At 39.8% G+C, this 18,091-nt stretch overlaps 1 protein-coding gene and 1 long non-coding RNA gene across 7 annotated transcripts in view; one reads left to right on the top strand and one right to left on the bottom strand.

Moving 5' to 3' along the window:
* Positions 1 to 11,129, bottom strand: part of LOC123793941 (uncharacterized) — a 36,735-nt gene extending 25,606 nt beyond the window's left edge. For all 4 annotated transcript variants that reach the window (XR_015723370.1, XR_015723372.1, XR_015723371.1 and 1 more), the window contains exons 1-2: positions 10,971 to 11,129; positions 9,865 to 9,937 (exon numbers count right to left, since the gene is read on the bottom strand). This is a non-coding gene — a long non-coding RNA (uncharacterized LOC123793941). The remainder of the gene's footprint in view (positions 1 to 9,864; positions 9,938 to 10,970) is intronic.
* A 151-nt stretch (positions 11,130 to 11,280) lies between these two features.
* The window catches only part of DIAPH2 (diaphanous related formin 2), a 988,957-nt gene continuing 982,146 nt past the window's right edge, over positions 11,281 to 18,091 (top strand). For all 3 annotated transcript variants that reach the window (XM_087859798.1, XM_087859797.1, XM_087859796.1), the window contains exon 1: positions 11,281 to 11,639. In XM_087859798.1, the coding sequence (XP_087715924.1) occupies positions 11,502 to 11,639 (138 nt within the window). In that variant the 5' untranslated portion in view covers positions 11,281 to 11,501. The remainder of the gene's footprint in view (positions 11,640 to 18,091) is intronic.

The raw sequence follows: 18,091 nt of genomic DNA, 5'->3' as shown, positions 1-18,091 counted from the left end.
CCTACCTTCTAGCTCCATTAGATGACTTATCAATTTCCAAACTCAGCACATTATTTTCCTTTCTCTAAGCTTTTGCTCATGTTGTTCCCTCTCCCTCAAAAGCCCTTTCCTCTAATCTCCAACTTTTGGGGTCCTACTTATATTTAAAGGCTTAGATTTTCCATGAAAACTTCCCCATTCTTGGGGCACCTGGGGGGCTCAGTTGGTTAAGTGTCTGCCTTACACTCAGATCATGATCTCAGGGTCCTAAGATTGAGCCCCACATTGGGGGTCCTGCTCAGCGGGGAGTCTGCTTCTCTCTCTTCCTTTGCCTCCTCCCTCCTGCTCGTGCTCATGCTCTGTCTCTTTCAAATAAATAAAATCTTTAAAAAAGAAAACTTTGTTAGAAACAGTCAAAAAAACTAAGAGGCACCCCACAGAATGGGAGAATATATTTGCAAATGACACTACAGATAAAAGACTGGTATCCAAGATCTACAAAGGACTTCTCAAACTCAATACACGAGAAACAAATAAACAAATAAAAAAATGGGCAGAAGATATGAACAGACACTTCCAATGAAGACATACAAATGGCTAACAGACACATGAAAAAATGTTCGAAATCATTAGCCATCAGAGAAATTCAAATCAAAACCACACTGAGATACCACCTTATGCCAGTTAGAATGGCAAAAATTGACAAGGCAAGAAACAACAATTGTTGGAAAGGATGTGGAGAAAGGGGATCCCTCCTACATTGTTGGTGGGAATGCAAGTTGGTACAGCCACTCTGGAAAACAGTGTGGAGGTCCCATAAAAAGTTAAAAATTGAGCTACCCTATGATCCAGCAATTGCAGTACTGGGTATTTACCCCAAATATACAGACGTAGTGAAGAGAAAGGCCATATGCACCCCAATGTTCATAGCAGCATTGTCCACAATAGCTAAATCGTGGAAGGAGCTGAGATGCCCTTCAACAGATGACTGGATTAAGAAGATGTGGTCCATATCTACAATGGAATATTACTCAGCTATCAAAAAGAACGAGTTCTCAACATTTGCTGCAACATGGATGGCACTGGAGGAGATAATGCTAAGTGAAATAAGTCAAGCAGAGATAGACAATTATCATATGGTTTCACTCATTTATGGAACATAAGAAGTAGGAAGATCGGTAGGAGAAGGAAGGAAAGAATGAAGGGGGGCAAACAGAAGGGGGAATGAAGCATGAGAGACTCTGGACTCTGGGAAACAAACTGAGGGCTTCGGGGGGGGGTGTGGAAATGGGATAGCCTGGTGATGGGTATTAAGGAGGGCACGTATTGCATGGTGCACTGGGTGTTACACGCAACTAATGAATCATGGAACTTTACATCAAAAACCAAGGATGTACTGTATGGTGACTAACATAATAAAAAAATATTACTATAAAAAAATAAAAAAGAAAACCTTGTTAAAAAAAAAACTCTTCCCCATTCTCTTCCTCCTATATATTTCTATAATATTCTTTTGCAGTCAGATGAGTTCTTGTCAGTTGCCTTGACAATATCCTAAGCCAAATGAGATCATGAATAGTGTTATCATTCACTTACCCTTAGCACCATGCCCTGGACATATTTACCCAATATTTGTTAATATAATTAAAATTATATGTATAAGTCCTAATATGCTAGCTAAAATATAATCTTACTACTTTATAGTCCTATATCATATTTAATCATCAAAAATAGTGTAAAAAGAAAAAGTAATCTAATGACAGTTATATACTATTGTAGGATCACATATAGAGCTTTACCTGCAATGGAAAAGCTTTATTCTATAGATTTGGGATCAAGCTCAGCCTTGTGTATTTTAATTTGGCCACTACTGAAGACAAGGCTTTGAGGCATTCTGATGGTGTAAAATAACATGCTGAAAGATTAAAGGATGAAAATTTTGATGCAAAGCAGGGTTGGTTCATAGGATTTAGAGGCAGGTCTGCCTTTATATAATATCAGGGTGTCAAGTGAAGCTGCTAGTACTGATGAGAATGGCAGCTCACATTAGTCTTTGTTTTGGAGGCAGCAGAAAGTCAGTGTTACAGGGTTATTTGTTAAAAATAAAATAAAATAAGAGCAGCAGCAAAACAGATATCCTTACATCTAGTACTCAAGAAATCACCCAGTGATTAAAAGTCTTTCCCAAAAATTTTCTTAAAAATTCATGTGCATATCTTAAAGAAGATTTTCTGAATGAATCTGATGCCAGTATAGATGCACATTTCAGCTTCTAATATGTTGGAATGGAAGACTTAAAAATAAATAGGATAGGGGCACCTAGGTGGCTCAGTTGGTTAAGTGTCTGCCTTCAGCTCAGGTCATGATCCCAGGGTCCTGGGTTCGAGCCCCACATTGGACTCCCTGCTCTGTGGGTAGCCTGCTTTTCCCTCTCCCTCTGCCCCTCCTCCTGCTTGTACTCTCTCTTGCTCTCTCTGTCACTACCCCCTCTCTCTAATAAATAAAATCTTAAAAAAATAAAATATAATAAAAATAAGTAGGATAAGAACTATGTATTCTCCACTACTGTATGAGGTGATATACAATTTAATGTAATTGGTTTCTGGGTAGTCCTGTTTAATTAGTTTATAAAAACTTCTAAGAGTTGTTCTGGTACATAATGTATACTTGATTAAATATGGTGTTTGTGGTCATTTCCACACATCAGGCCCATCAGAAAGAAATTCTTCTATTTTATCATTGTATAGGAAAATCAAACCCTGAATTTCCTGCTTTTGCCAGGAGAGGAAGGACAAGATTGGTGTTCACGTGAGAATATCAACTCTTTGGAATTTTAAGTAGGTATATGCTTGTCATTGTTTGTATAGCAGGGCAGGTGGCTTAAGCAACTGATTTGTATTTATGTCTGAGGAACTAATAGGTAATAATGAACGAATAAAAGTTGATGTGGAAAGGATGAACCTTGAAAATACTATTCTCAGTGAAAGAATCCAGTTACTAAAACACCATACATTGCAAGATTCTATTTATGTGAATGCCTAGAATCGGGAAATCTAGAGAGACATAAAGTGGATTAGTGGTTGCCTTGGGTTGGGAGGGGTGTGGCTTGGGAGGACTGTGGAGGGGTTATGGTTAAAGAAAAAATTCTTTTTGGTGTGATGAAAATATTCTAAAATTGATTGCAGTGATGGTTATACAACTCTGTGAATATATTAAAAACTGCTGAATTGTATACTTTAAAACGGTGAAAAGTATGATTTGTGAATTATATCTCATTAAAGCTGTTAAAATTAATGTGGGAGAATATATAAAACAAAATAAACCTATTTTTTTAAGAGATAGACAGTACATGTACACTTTCAAGGAGGTGGAGAGGCAGGAGGAGAGGCAGAGGGGGAGGGAAAGAGAGAGTAAAGTGGGGCTTGATCTCACAACCCTGAGATGATGACCTGAACCAAAATCAAGAGTCGGACACTTAACCGACTGACCCACCCAGTTGTCCCAAAATAAACCTATTTCTAAGACTTGCCTAACTATTGATGCCTAGATATGAAAACAAGTTAATATTTACAGATGTCAAACATGTCCTCTTTAATTTTCATAATTAATTATATTTTGAAAAGGTCAGAAAATAAACCACAGAGTAAAAGAGACAATAGATTTTAGTTGCATAATTTTAGTCTCACTTTTGAACTACATTTATCTCCAAGAGACTGTTTATACATCCTAATTTTTTCTTTTTCTTTTCTTTTTTTTCTTTTAGATTTTATTTATTTATTCAACAGAGATAGAGACAGCCAGCGAGAGAGGGAACACAGCAGGGGGAGTGGGAGAGGAAGAAGCAGGCTCATAGCAGAAGAGCTTGATGTGGGGCTCGATCCCATAACGCCGGGATCACGCCCTGAGCCGAAGGCAGACGCCCAACCGCTGTGCCACCCAGGCGCCCCTCCTAATTTTTTTCTAAAAAAACCCTCAACTTCTTAAATAAATAGCATCCCTATTAATACCAATGTGTGTTTCTCTGATCCACACAGTTTAGCAAGCAAACTGAAAGTTCTTCCCTCACTGTTTATTATTATACCTCTCTTACTGACTTATAGACTGGACAATTACCATTTATGATCTGTTAAGCCACTCTTAAAATTGCTTTGGGGCTTTGGGACTTTGGTTAACAGGGAAGTCTGTTCTTTGTTAGAAGCATATTTTCCATATAAAATTCAAAGGGTTGGTTTTCAGTATACTGTATAAAACCATAGGTGGCATGAACATGGGAATTCTCAGTCTCTATTAGTCTCAACACTTTCCCCAAAAGGAGCAATTGGCACCATAGTCTTTTGGACTAATTTTTGTGGGGCTATGTTTTAGCTGCCTGGCTTCCAGACCCAATCCCTGTAATCATCACAACGGAATACATTAACCTTTACTTCAGGTTAGTGACCACTATTGGTCATTATTTTTTCCAGGCCTTTTCTTGTCTACTTTTCCTCCACTGGGACCAGTCTTGTTCCTCATCAAGAGAGGATTCAAGGAGGAGTATTTCAATAGTTTCTGGTTTAGCATCAGGTGGACCTATCGCTTCTGGTCCTACTGTGATCTCACAGACCAGTTAAACAAACCAGGTGTCTTTGTTGCCTCTTTTATTTGCCTCTATCTGCCTCTCTTTGTAGATTTCATCTGTTACGCCAATTTCTTTAGGCCTGGTGCCCTGCCTTGTTTAGCAGTGTCTTGCCAGACCTCTTAAGAGATTACTAATTTGTTTCTTAATCCCAATTCCCATTAGTGGATTCCTGCTTATCTGCCTATCGCTTGCCACCAGACTGGATTCTATTCTCTGTCTGCCTGCCTGCCAGGATATCCAATGCTGGACTTCTAGAGTCTAGCTGTCTGCCTGCTTACTGCCTATTGTTACACAACCCTTCTTTCTGCTTTACCAGCTTGCCCAGACTCTTCCTGTTGGTGACTACAGGAAGCTTCTTAGCTTTCCTGTCCTGCTGTAATTAGTCTCTTTAGTTTTTGTGTACCAGGTTCCTTGGCATGGCTCTGTCTGCAAATGACAAATACCTTGAGATACCATCTCCCAGTTTGCTACTAGGTTTTTATTTCCTTGGGCCAACATTTTAGTAATTCTTGTCTACTCTTTCTTTTCCTTTGTTTCCTGTATATAATCTGTGGAGAGGAACAGTTTGTTCCTTTACTTTTTTAAGTTTTTATTTAAATTCCAGTTAGTTAATACAGTGTAATATCAGTTTCAGGTGTACAATACAGTGATTCAACACTTCCACACAACACCTGGTGCTCATCACACCAAGTGCACTCCTGAATCCCCATCACCTATTTAACCCATCCCTCCACCCACCTCCCTTCTGGTAAAAGTTTGTTCTTTCTAGTTAACAGTCTGTTTCTTGGTTTGCCTCTCTTTTTTTTTTCCTGTTGCTCCTTTCTTTTGTTTCTTAGATTCCACATATGAGTGAAATCATATGGTATTTGTTTTTCTCTGACTTATTTCACCAAAATAAAAAGCTTCTGCACAGTGAAGGAAAGAATCAACAAAACTAAAGGGCAACCTAAGGAATGGGAGAAGATATTTGCAAATGACAGATCTGATAAAGGGTTAGTATACAAAATCTATAAAGAACTTACCAAACTCAACACCCATTGTGAGTTCAAGCCCCATGTGTGGCATGGAGTTTACTTAAAATAAAAAACTTTAAAAAAGCCCAACACCCCAAAAACTAATAATCCAGTTAAAAATGGGCAGAAGACATGAACAGACATTTTTCCAAAGACATACAGACGGCCAACAGACACATGAAAAGATGCTCAGCATCACTGATCAACAGGGTAATACAAATCAAAACTACAATGAGATATCACCTTATACCTGTCAGAATGGCTAAAATCAACAACACAATAAAGAACAGGTATTGGCAAGGATGCAGAGAAAGGGGAATCCTCTTACACTGTTGGTGGGAATGCAAACTGGTGTAGCCACTCTGGAAAACAGTATGGAGGTTCCTCAAAAGGTTAAAAATAGAACTACGCAGTGATCCAGCAATTGCACTACTAGATAATTACCCAAAGAACACAAAAACACTAATTCAAAGGGATACATGCACTCCAATGTTTATGGCAGCATTATCAACAATAGCCAAATTATGGAAACAGCCCATATGTCCACTGATTGAAGAATGGATAAAGAAGTGTGGTATATATATATATATACAAAGGGAAATTACTCAGCCATAAAAAAGAATGAAGTCTTGCCATTTGCTCTGACGTGGATGGAATTAGAGTGCATTATGTTAAGTGAAATAAGTCAGAGAAAGACAAATACCATATGATTTCACTCATATGTCAATTTAAGAAACAAAACAGATGAACATAGGGGAAGGGAAGGAAAAATAAAATAAGTTAAAAACAGAGAGGGAGGCAAACCATAAGAGACTCATAACTATAGAGAACAAACTGAAGGTAGCTGGAGGGGAGGCGGGTAGAGGGATGTGATAAATGGGTGATGGGCATTAAGGAGGGCACTTGTCAGGATGAGCACTGGGTGTTATATGTAAGTGATGAATCACTAAATTTTCCTCCTGAAACCAATACTATACTATATGTTTACTAACTTGAATTTAAATTAAAAAGAGGATAAAAAAGTTATTCTGCATGCCACTGCCAGACCAGCTCCTTACTTCTTTTATAACATTCCTGCTAAAGATCTTTACCTGTTACTACCACTGTGTCTTACATTCAAATCTGTTTACATTCTGGGAAAATGCTAGGGGGACAACCATGTTTCCTACTATTATTCAACATCTATGTTCTCACCATTCTACTCAAGCCCCACTGGCCCCTCAACATCATTGGTCAGTATTGTTTCCAGACCATTCTATATGTTGTCTTTTCCTTACTTCCTTTCTTAGCTTTGCCTATTCATGTCTGATTTCTGCTTCATACCTCAGCAGCTCAAGTTCTACCTTCTCCTTGAGAACTTCTTCATCTATTCTAGGTCCAACCAATCTCACCCCTTTACCATGTTATGTTGAATTTAGAGTCAGCACCTCCAATTTAGGCAGCTAATTTTCTCTTACCATTTCACAAATTTGTTGTTTGCTTTCTCAAGTAGATTTTATAGCTATTGATGGCAGAGATTTTCTATTTTACAGTCTGTTTCGTTGCAAGTGTTTGTGTACCATGGATAGCACATTAGCAACTGGTAAATAGAAGAATTATGTCAAAATAAGGTGGAAGTCCAGTGGGTTCACATGTGAATTTTCTTAGCACTTTAAGTTTTGAAGTGATGAGGAGGAAGCTTTCTCACAATTAAGCATAAATCCTAGCAATATATGAAGACTTTAAGAAAAAAAGAAGAATCTTGCACCAGACTCTGCCCCTTCAGTATGACTAGTTCAGTGGCTTCAACAACATATAAGTTCCTTACATTAAACTATCTGGTGAAGCTATGACTAATGATAATGAAGCTGTGAAGACATTTCACCACAGGTTTTAAAAAGTTGGGTACTCTTTAATTAGATTTTAAAAAAAGATTTACTTATTTGAGAGAGAGATAGAGGAGAGAGAGAGCACAAGGGTGAGGGGAAGAAGGAGAGGGAGAGGGAGAAAGAGAATCCCCAGCAGACTTCCCGCTGAGCCCAACACATGGCTGGATCTCAGGACCACGAGATCTAGACCTGAGCCGAAACCAAGAGTGAGAGGCTTAACTGACTGCGCCACCCAGGTGCCCCTCAATTAGATTTTTAATTCTGATGAAGATAATATCTATTAAAAGATTCACTTGCCCTTGAGGATCCACATCAGGAAGGAAGAAGCATGAAGGCTACCAAGCATTGAGGGGTGTGATGCTGGAGCAAATGCCAGTGGAGATTTAACCTTGTTGGTGTTTTTATTAGAATAGTTACTGTTTTCATTAATGCTCTGATTATAAGGTTGCATTGGATTTCAGTGATTTTCCCTAACCATGTTTCCCTAGAATCCCTGTTTTTCTCAGTGTGTAATTCTATAGAACAGGAGATTCTTCAGGAAGACATATATAACATAGCAGAATGTCTGGTATTTTTTTTCTGCACAATATCTATTTTGGTGTTGGCACATAGTACATGCTTAATAAATACTTGTTTACTCTTAGGCAAACTTTATATCACAAATGTTTTTCCATGACCCTAAAGGGGGTTATTTCTCATTTTTGTCTAATCCATGTTTCCTTTCATTTCTTTATTAATGACCCAGATTGCTTAGAAGAGAACATTCAGGAAGAGACACAGAAAGCAAGAGGGATACTATGAGGCTCATCAGAAACCTCTGGGGTAACAAATGACTCTAAGGTCAATTTGAAGAAAGACAGAGCTTAGCAGCCTTTTATCTTTCTTTTCTCCTAGGGCTCAGTTTTTAATGTTAACTGGATGCTAACTCATGAGAAGCCAGAGGGAGAGACCACAAGGTCAGCGGGTCTAACATTAACTTTTGATATCCCAACTGACGTTAGTACCCTTCTTTTTTCAGCATGAGAGAAAAGAGGTCTCTCCAAACACCAAGCTATCTGTGCGTCCCAGGAAGGTAAAAACAAAGGAATATAGGTGCAGTGAGATCAGCCCTAGAGCTGTTCTTGGTGAGGTGTCTGGTTCATAATCAGTGGAAAAATCCTTGCAGGACAGTAGTGGTTTCTTTCATGTGTTAGCTTCCAAGAGAGACCAATGACCCTGATGTAGGAAGGAAGGGTGTTTGTTTAATTACTATTTACATTAACTGAAGAAAAATGCTAAAAACCAAACATCAAGAATTAAGACGGGGCTGAAATAATCATAGCAAAGTCAAATGTAAGCCGTATCAGGAAGAGACTTTTTCACTTTTTGTGGTAAAGATTATGCATCTTTTACACATACCTCTAATTGGATTTCAAATGTAGCTTCACTTAGCCTGAGGATAGTGAAACCCAACCTTATATTCGAAATAATGTCAATCCATTTTCAAGTTTATTGACATACTCCAAACAGAGGTAATTTGTATTACAACGCCTTCCCCTTTTAAAACCACACCGATGAGACCTACAAGTCCTTCATGATCTGGAAGCTGCTTATCTGTTCCACTTTTTCTCTTGGCAACAGAAGCCTTCTCCCCCAGATGCCTCCAATTTCTTAACCATAGGGTCTCTGCACATGCTATTGTCATTTCCTTTGCCTGAAATGCTCTTCACCCTCTTTCTTTGCCTTATAATTGCTCAACACAGTTTTGTTTAATATGCTTTCCAATAGCCTGAAAGCCTTATAAGAGCAAGCCATATCTGTCTTGTTCACTATTGTATCCACAATGTCTAGCACAGTACACTTAGTAGGCTGTCAAGAAATACTTACTAACTTTAATTATACCCTTAAGACTTAGGTCAAACATCATTCTCTTTGGGGAGGTGTCCTGGAACATTGACATTCTGGTGGTTTACCTCCCTCATGTGCTCTATGAGCTCCCTGTTCATATCTGTTTTACTGAAATGCAGTTTTTTAATGGTCTGTATCTCCCAGTAGACCATGAGGTTCTAAAGGGCAGAAAGTGTGTCCACTTCATTCTTTTAACCCAGAACACTCAGTATAGCACCTGATATACCCTAAGGAGCTTGATAAATACCCACGGAGCAGATTATTGAGCCGTGTTTGAGTTTGGGGGATTCTCACCCACATCCACATCTCTTAAACAGGAATTGGAAGAAAGCATTGGATAAACAGTCATGCCTTTCTGTAGCATGCATTTTTACTCAATTTTGCAGGAGGGGAAACATTTAAGTAATTTAAATCACGTATGTGTTTGTGTGCATATAGTGAGTTGAATTCAAAATACACATCAATTTTTAAGATAGAAACTTAGACAAAGCAAATTTACCTTAGGGCTCCTTGTCCACCCTGTCTGGGAGCATGTATTTCCTCTTCTGTGCTGTTTTTGGGTAGTTTACCACCTGCATGATTAAAAAGAAAGTTAGCGACAATGACAAAGCCAGGATTAAAACTGTTTTTAGATATGTTATGTTCTTCTCACTCTACTGTCCCAGTTAACTGCCTCATCACATCTATAGCATGGTCTAATTTATCATAATGCACGCTCAATAAACATGCTCATAAACAAATTAGATTCAGCATAGTTAAATTTAGGTTGAAAAGGGGAGGGCAAAAGAAGTCGTGGCGGTTAGATATCTGACTAACAGGCATACGGACATGTTAATAGACTTAGCATCTGAGGTTACCTTTCAGGCTTCTCTAACATATGTGCTTTTATTCTATGGTGGTGGTTCATTCAAATCGTGCTCTGTCCCTGCAATGTTCTCAGTGTGAACACTATTTTTAGAGGGCCCTGTTTAAAAAAGATGTTAGAAATATAGCCTCGGCCTCTTCCTGACAACCCAAGCACTAAAGACTAACAATGCTTACAGTACCCTGCTACTGCTGCACAAAACACCTAGCATTTGTCTGGAGATTTACGTTTTAAACAAAGCTTTGACACACATGATCTTACTCCCCACAACAACCCTAAACCTAAACTAGTCCCAGAAACTGAAAATAGCACTCAGTCCAATTGCTAGCTCTCTATAGGTGCTTTGGTTAAAGAGCCTTAACTGCTCCCCCTTCCCCCAAGATTAGTGGATGCCTTCTGCTTCTACTACCCGCAGCATGGAAATAAAGGAACGACTGTACTGCTTGGATCGCAAAGCAATCATGGCAATCCAAAGCACCCCCTCTGTCCATTTTGACCCATACAGTCTGTCTAGGCAATTAATCAGCGCTCCCAATGGTGGTTTTCCTATAAGATTTCAGCTGTTTTACCAATCCACCCCTCCCACAGAGCCTAGCAGGACCACACCCCCAGCAAGGCCTCTGTGGGGAAGGTGCTCTGGCCTACACTAGCAGAAGCTGATATTCAGGGAGACCTGCCAGTTAAACTCATACTTGAGCCCTTCTGGACCTCAGTTTCCCCATCTCTAAAATGGGCTATACCTCCTTTCTCTTGACTAGTTCCTTTCCATTTCACGCTAGGCCCCTAGGAAGGGAAATCAGTGCCTAACCGCAGCTTCAAGTCCTCTGCTATCCTCTGGCTCCCGTCGTTGCGCTGGGCATGCTCAGTAGCTGGGGCCCGCTCGGCACTGGGAGTAGGAAGCAGCTTTCGGCGCCCAGGCGGCTGACTGCGGGTACTTTGATGAATCACGTGTGTCGAGGCCCTCTTAAAGAGATAGGCACCTACTTTCCCTCCACCCTAAACACCGCCCTCAGGGCGGCGGCGCCAGCGACCGCGGTAACTGCAGCTGCTCAGGGGCAGGGCTTGCCCCAGCGCCGAGTAGTGGCAACGGCGTGTTGCGTCGGGGGTGCCTGGGAGCCGGGAACCTGAAATCGGCAGCTCCCCAGGCAGACACACTCTCACACAGGAAGAGGTGATACCGAATCAGCTGGGGCAGCGGGACCACCCCGAGGGGCTTCCCCAAGTTGAGGAGAGGTGGGGTTACAGGTCACAGGTGATAGGGCCGGAGAAAGATGGAGCAGCCCGGGGCGGCGGCGTCGGCGTCGGGAGCGGGAGGCGGCAGCGAGGAACCCGGTGGGGGCCGGAGCAACAAGCGGAGCACGGGGAACCGGGCCGCCAACGAAGAGGAAACGAAAAACAAACCCAAATTGGTGAGTGCTCCCGCAGTCCCCGCCGGCCTTGGGTACAGCGAGAGCCCCGGGATCCTCCGACTGTTGCGCACGGGGGGACCCGGGGCCCCCTTCCAAGGCTAACCGCGGTCTCGCTGTGCTACTCGGGGAGCCGCTAAAGGAGCGGCCACGCCGAGGCGCGGAGACGGCGCGGGGGCGGAAGAGCACCCCCTTCTCCATTTAACCCCTTTCTCGCTCTTATCATTGCGGGAGGCAGTGCGGAAAGGAGAAAGGCCCCACCCCAACTTGGGGAGACTCCCGAGTACTGGGTAGGGTCTGTTGTTTGTCTAACTTGTGGACACGAATCTCCGCGATTCCTTTCCTTCTCCCCTCAGTCAGTTGCTGGGTTTTGACTCTTAATGCTTAGTGTCCGGGCAGGGGAACCTCTCTTCTTTTCAATCCAAATACTTGGAAGCCCACCCACAGACTTGCAAACTAGACCCGCTCTTAAAAAAACCGCACAGCGTAGGCTCCTCGTCTTTCTACTTTACCAGAAATCTAAGGAAGAGTCGCCTACGTGCGCTTTTTCCCGTTGCCTCTTCCATGTGCTCTCACAAGAAACATTTCTTTGTAAGTGTGGGGCGAGCGTGGGAGTTTGAGGCTGGGTGAGGTACCACCAACTGTTGTGTATATAATAGAGTCATTACAGTACTTCCACTTAGTTGATTAAGAACGCTCAAAAGCAGTAAGACTGCCCAAGTTTCATTGCCCTGAAAGTGTGTGAACCAGTGGTAGCAGTCCATTTCCTGCCACTGACTTAATGTGCAGAGGAATGTAATCTATGGGGCCTGGTATTAGGTTGGGAAATACTGGAGTTTCCTCAACTCATCAGTTAAAAGGGTTCCTCTTTTTTTTTTTTTAAAGTTTATATGAAAATGGTTTAATAGTGAAACTTAAAAACTGGTAACGTTAACAAAATAGATTAACTACATTGTATTTTTTCCAACCATGGCAAATACGCGGACATTTATCAATAAAGTTTATAATTTGGGTGGCATGAGGGAAAATAGTTTTCCTGCACAAACTCAGCAAGTAAATCCTGTTTGAAGGTTCTGCCTCTAACTCTGAAGTACAAGCACATGTTGCATATTTAGTTTTCGTTTTTAACCAGCAACTAAACAATAGGGGAGGAGACAGTGACATTACTAAAGCCTTTTCTTATGGCATCTGATCGTTTGGTCTGTACCTGTTGCACTTCTCTCTCTTGCTTCCAATTTGCCTTTCAATTATGGGTTGCCCATACTGGAAGACAATGGTCATAGTATTATTTCAGGAAATACACAGATTTCCATTGTGTGGGAAGGGACCTAGTGGGGTAGAATAAAATGAACAGTTTAAAGTCTCATCAATTCCACCCTAACTTGAGGCAAATTGAGAACTTGGTTACTTGATATGTCCTGTTAACCCAGTATTTAAAATTAAGAAACAGCTTTTTGTGAATTGTCTATGCTGGCAGAGGGTTAATGGGTTTAATAGGTGCCCCCAGCATCATGAAACTTAGAAAAGTTTTGTTAGTGTATCACCAAAGTTTAATATATTTAAAAATTCTGATGTGATTTTGAAATTTATCAGTTTGCGGTAAAAGAGTGATCATGCTTCCTTTTTTATTTTTATTTTTTTGACCCAGTACAAAACTGTGATTTAACAGTGATTAAAAGTTTAAGCAAAAATAAAAGTGAACTCAGGGTCCACGAATAGTTTAGTACATCCAGCAAGAAGCTTCTACTTTTAGGAACTACACTTTCAAGAAAGCACTTACGTCTGTTAGTAATAACACCTTGATTATATTCTTCCTTTCCCTTTGGTATTTGTCCTGTTTCATCTTTTATGTTTTACTTGCTTTGACGAGGTAACTAGATCCTTATGAGATGGTATCACTTTCACTTACTAGCTAACAGCATTCAGTGTTGAACATAGCTTGACATAGTAGAACACGTATTTGAATCCAAGAGTTTGTTAATAGCAACTGGAACTTTCTTTTTTTGCTCAAATAAACTTTTGAGACTTACATGATTTTACAAGCAGATATGTCAGAGTTAATAAAAACAAATTTAGGAAGACATTTCAGCACATTTTAAGGCAAGCAAGTTGACCAAACACAAGACTTGATAGACTTTTTTTTAAATAAATGCCTTACTTCATTATTTTAAGTTGTCTTACTGAAGTGCTCAACATGTTCTTCTAAGGCCTTTTAGGATGGAATTCATCTGGAGTTGTGGTGTAGATTGTAAAAGAGCTATATGGTCGTAGGAATTATTCGTGTAGGTGATTGTGGGGGATAGGGGTTCTTAAGCTCCTGAAATTGTATGAAAAAATTTTAGTGTATGTAGGTACATTCATTTTTCTGGGTCTCATAGTTTTCATCAGTTTCTCAAAGGCACCTGTCACCTATAGAAGACTAAGAACTATTGGGTTACCGAAGAGAGAGAGTAAAGGAAATGCCAGTTGATTCCACTCCAAGTTACTAGGGAGAGGAGGAGGTCAGTCATGAAGGGAGAAGGGAAATAGTACTGGTCACACAGATGATTGATTTGAAGATTATTCATCTGGGAGTAAAAAGAAGTTAATTAGATAATGTCTATATATAGTATTAGCTAAGATGAAAGTTTCCATTACATAGAAAAAGTAACAGTTATAGTGAAGTCATTAAAGTATAAGGCTTGTGATTCAGTTGTTTTCATTTAGTTCGTCATTGTTCTGGAAAACTGGAGAAGGAAGTTATGTTTTCTGTTGAGAGGAATTACTTTAATTTATATCTCAACCTTTTGATGGGTATTAGAATTTTTTTTGTTGGCTATTATAATTTTTTCAAAGTGACATTTTAGGACTTTAATGAGATCTGTTTAAGATTAAATAAAAATTTAACAGAACTTAGTTTAATTTTCTACATCTGTGAATCCTCATAATGACCCTTTTCAATTCTTTTACTGAAGGCAGTCTTGGACTTCTCACATTTTGAATGATGCATTAGTAGTAAAGCTTTGTATTTTATGTAACTCTTTGGTTAGGCCCAGATTGTAGCATGTCATCAAGCAGCATGAATCTTAAATTAATTAGTAATTTGGTGTCAATCGTGTAGTGTATTTTGTCAAATCTAGTAGAGCTCTAGAAGTATTATGAAGGAGCTGCATCTTGAATCCCACATATTTAAGGCAATGATTTGACCATTAAAAGAGGCTATTGTTAAGGTAGAACTAACACCCCCCCCACACACAATGGTGTAGAGTGGCTTAACATTCTTAGATGTTTTTGCATTTTGACTTTGTGTTTCTGTATGATTCCTGAAGCCTTTGGTTCTTTAGATAGTGGAGTCAAATTAGTAACTTTATGTAACAAAAGTTAATTTTTTGGTTATTGTATAACTTCCTGAATATTTGGCTTGGTTTTTTAATTGGATAAATCATGTTTTGATTTAATTGATAAAGTCGAGCCCACTGAGTTCATTTATGCAACAAACATTTACTGCACACCTACTCCATGCTAGGCATTCTGATGGTTGGTGATACAAAGATGCCCCTAGTCTAGTGGGGGCGACAGGGAAGTTAATGATTAAAGAGCTGTGTGATAAGGAATCGTAGGAATATGCATAAGAGGGTGATATATTGTGGAGAGGCATCTAAATCTAATTGGATGCTTGAGTGTGACAAGGAAAGGCTTGTCATAGTAGGTGATACTTGCACCAAAGCTTGAAAAGTAAGGCATTAGTTGAAGAAGGGGAAGGAAAGGCATTTTTAGGTTCAAAGAACAACATATACAAAGGTAGAGAGATATGGTAACATGCCTAATAAAGGAACTGTGTGTAGATGTTAATGGCTGAAACAAAGGGTACATATGGTGGACCTGCTAGCAAAGAGAGAGTCCAGATCATGATAGATATTTGTATGCCATTTTAGAGTTTCAACTTCCTTCTGTAAGCCACAGAAGGCCATTGAAGAGATTTAAGCAGGTGACTGGCCTGATTGGAATTAAAGAAACTTAATACAATGGTGAATTTCTTGGAGAGGTGTGCCAGGATGGAGGCAAGAAGACCAGTTAGGAGGAACAGAGTGGCATAGGAGTTTGATGTTTAGAAACCTGGATTCCAGTTGCAGCTCATGTACTCATCCATTTACTTGTTCATCTATTTACTAGGCATATTTCTCTGCTCTTCAATTTCCTCCTGCCACTCCATTGCCTCACATCCGTTGCTGAACATCTTCACCAAATTTGAAATATCCACCTGATTTCTCCTTTATAAATCTCACCTGCCTTTCACAGCCCAGCTTGTGTCTCAAAATTCCCTTATACTTTCTTTAAAACTTCACTGATTACTTCAGCTTATCAAAGGCTTTTCCTTGTTCTGAACTCATAACTATTGTGAGCCTGAATGTTACATGCTGATTTTGTATCTACAGAGATTTTAAAGTGCTTCTGGGCAGTGGTCCCACTTTATGCCTGTTCTTGAAAACGTTGAACACCAGTGCTTGGGTGCAAAACTACTCAGTAAATGATTATTAGCTGGGAATTCTTTCCCTATAGGTCAGTCATTTTGAGAGTGTAAATTGTTGAAAATAGGCTTTTAAAAAAATACTCCATCCAATGAACCTATCTGTACATCCCTCTGTGTCCTTTGTCTATTTTGAAATTCAAGAAACTTCTTGTCTGGGAGAACTCCTCTATCCCCTTTTTTGTTTGGATTCCTGTGATGACAGAGCCTGAACTTCCATGCAGAAAAAAAGTATTAAAACTTATGACCCAAGAAACACTTTATTGTTACTAGTAGGAGACTTCAGATTATTGGCAAAAGAATACTGAATGGAGGACCAAAGGACCTGGGTTCCAGTGTTTATTTTATCTTTCATTTGCTTGTGATCTCTGATGAACTGTTTAAAGGCGGGAGTTTGAGCCCTTTCATTAACATCTGCCAGTTGGACATAATGACTATCTGATTGGCTTTACAAGATGGTTTAGATAAAACACAGGAATGAATGAGATAGCATTTAGAAAATTCCATATTGCTATACAAATACACAGCATTACTATTAACCCCCTATGTTACCTGAATCAAGTGTGATTGTGGTTGGATGGTTTAATGGCTTTCTTGCAATTTGATAGCTCTAATATTACTGTGGTATAAAGTACCATAATATGGTTATATGTTGATTGATTCCTTATTCCATTTGTCCATTTGGAGGAGTATACATTCTGACCTTTTACTGATAATTCTGTTGGATGTATATAAGATGTGAATTTAACGTTTTTTTTTTTTTTTTTACTGTAGGATTTTTTAAGAAGCAGGGTACCACTTTCTTTCAGTTTATCAATTTGACACATTTAAAATTTTTGTTAAAAAATGTTTATTAGGGGCGCCTAGGTGGCTCAATCATTAAGCGTCTGCCTTTGGCTCAGGGCGTGATCCCTGTGTTCTGGGATTGAGCTCCACATCAGACTCCTCCGCTGGGAGCCTGCTTCTTCCTCTCCCACTCCCCCTGCTTGTGTTCCCTCTCTCACTGGCTGTCACTCTGTCAAATAGATAAATAAAATCTTAAAAGTGTTTATTAGAGGGACGCCTGGCTGGCTCAGTTGGTTAAGCGTCTGTCTTCATCTTGGGTCATGATCCCAGGGTCTTGGGATCCAGTCCGGCATCTGGCTCCTTGCTCAGTGGGGAGTCTGCTTCTCCCTCTGCCTGCCGCTGGCCCTGCTTGTGCTCGCGCGCTCTCTGACAAATAAATAAAAATCTTAAAACAAAACAAAATGTTTATTAGATATCTTCGGCATTCTGCCTTGCTGTGTAGCTTACTGCTGTTCTGCAAATAAGGAAACTGAGTCATTGATATGTTAAGGGGACTGGCCTAGAGATAAGTTTAAAATCTGTCACTTCCATTGCAAAAGGTACTTATAGCACTGAGTTATTACACTTTAGAGTCTCTGAAAGTGAAAAATTACTCAGTCTCTCTTTCTGTTCCTTTTTGGAATCATTAGATTTATAATCCACCTGGAGTTTACTCCAAGTACCAAGACCTCTGGCAATAGCAGTATGTCATTGAAGTGAAATCCTATTCTTTGCCAATCTGGTCCCAAAGAACACTTTAAATAACAGGATACCCTGAAAATTATGCACACATAATATATGCTAATTTCCATGAATCAGCACGTTTGGCTACATATTACTGGTTATCACTAGCACCATATGGATTATTATTGAGAACCCAACTTTCCCCTATTCCTGTATTCAGTCTGCCATGCAGAGGAGACCAATTCCTTCTGTCAGATTTGAGGTGTTTGATATGCTATTTTGTCTCGACTGAAGAGACTAAGATGATGGCCAGGTGACTTGAAATAATAGTTATATACTTGATATCCAAGTAGGCATCTTGGGATACCCATTGTCTTCTTGTAGGAAGACCGCTCAAAATTGATGCATATAAAGGAAGGTTGAGATATATTTTTACATA

The sequence above is a fragment of the Ursus americanus genome, chromosome X (genome assembly GCF_024610735.1).
Source record: "Ursus americanus isolate L20-20 chromosome X, mUrsAme1.1.p, whole genome shotgun sequence".
NCBI lineage: Eukaryota > Metazoa > Chordata > Mammalia > Carnivora > Ursidae > Ursus > Ursus americanus.
This window is presented reverse-complemented; position numbering and strand designations above follow the sequence as displayed.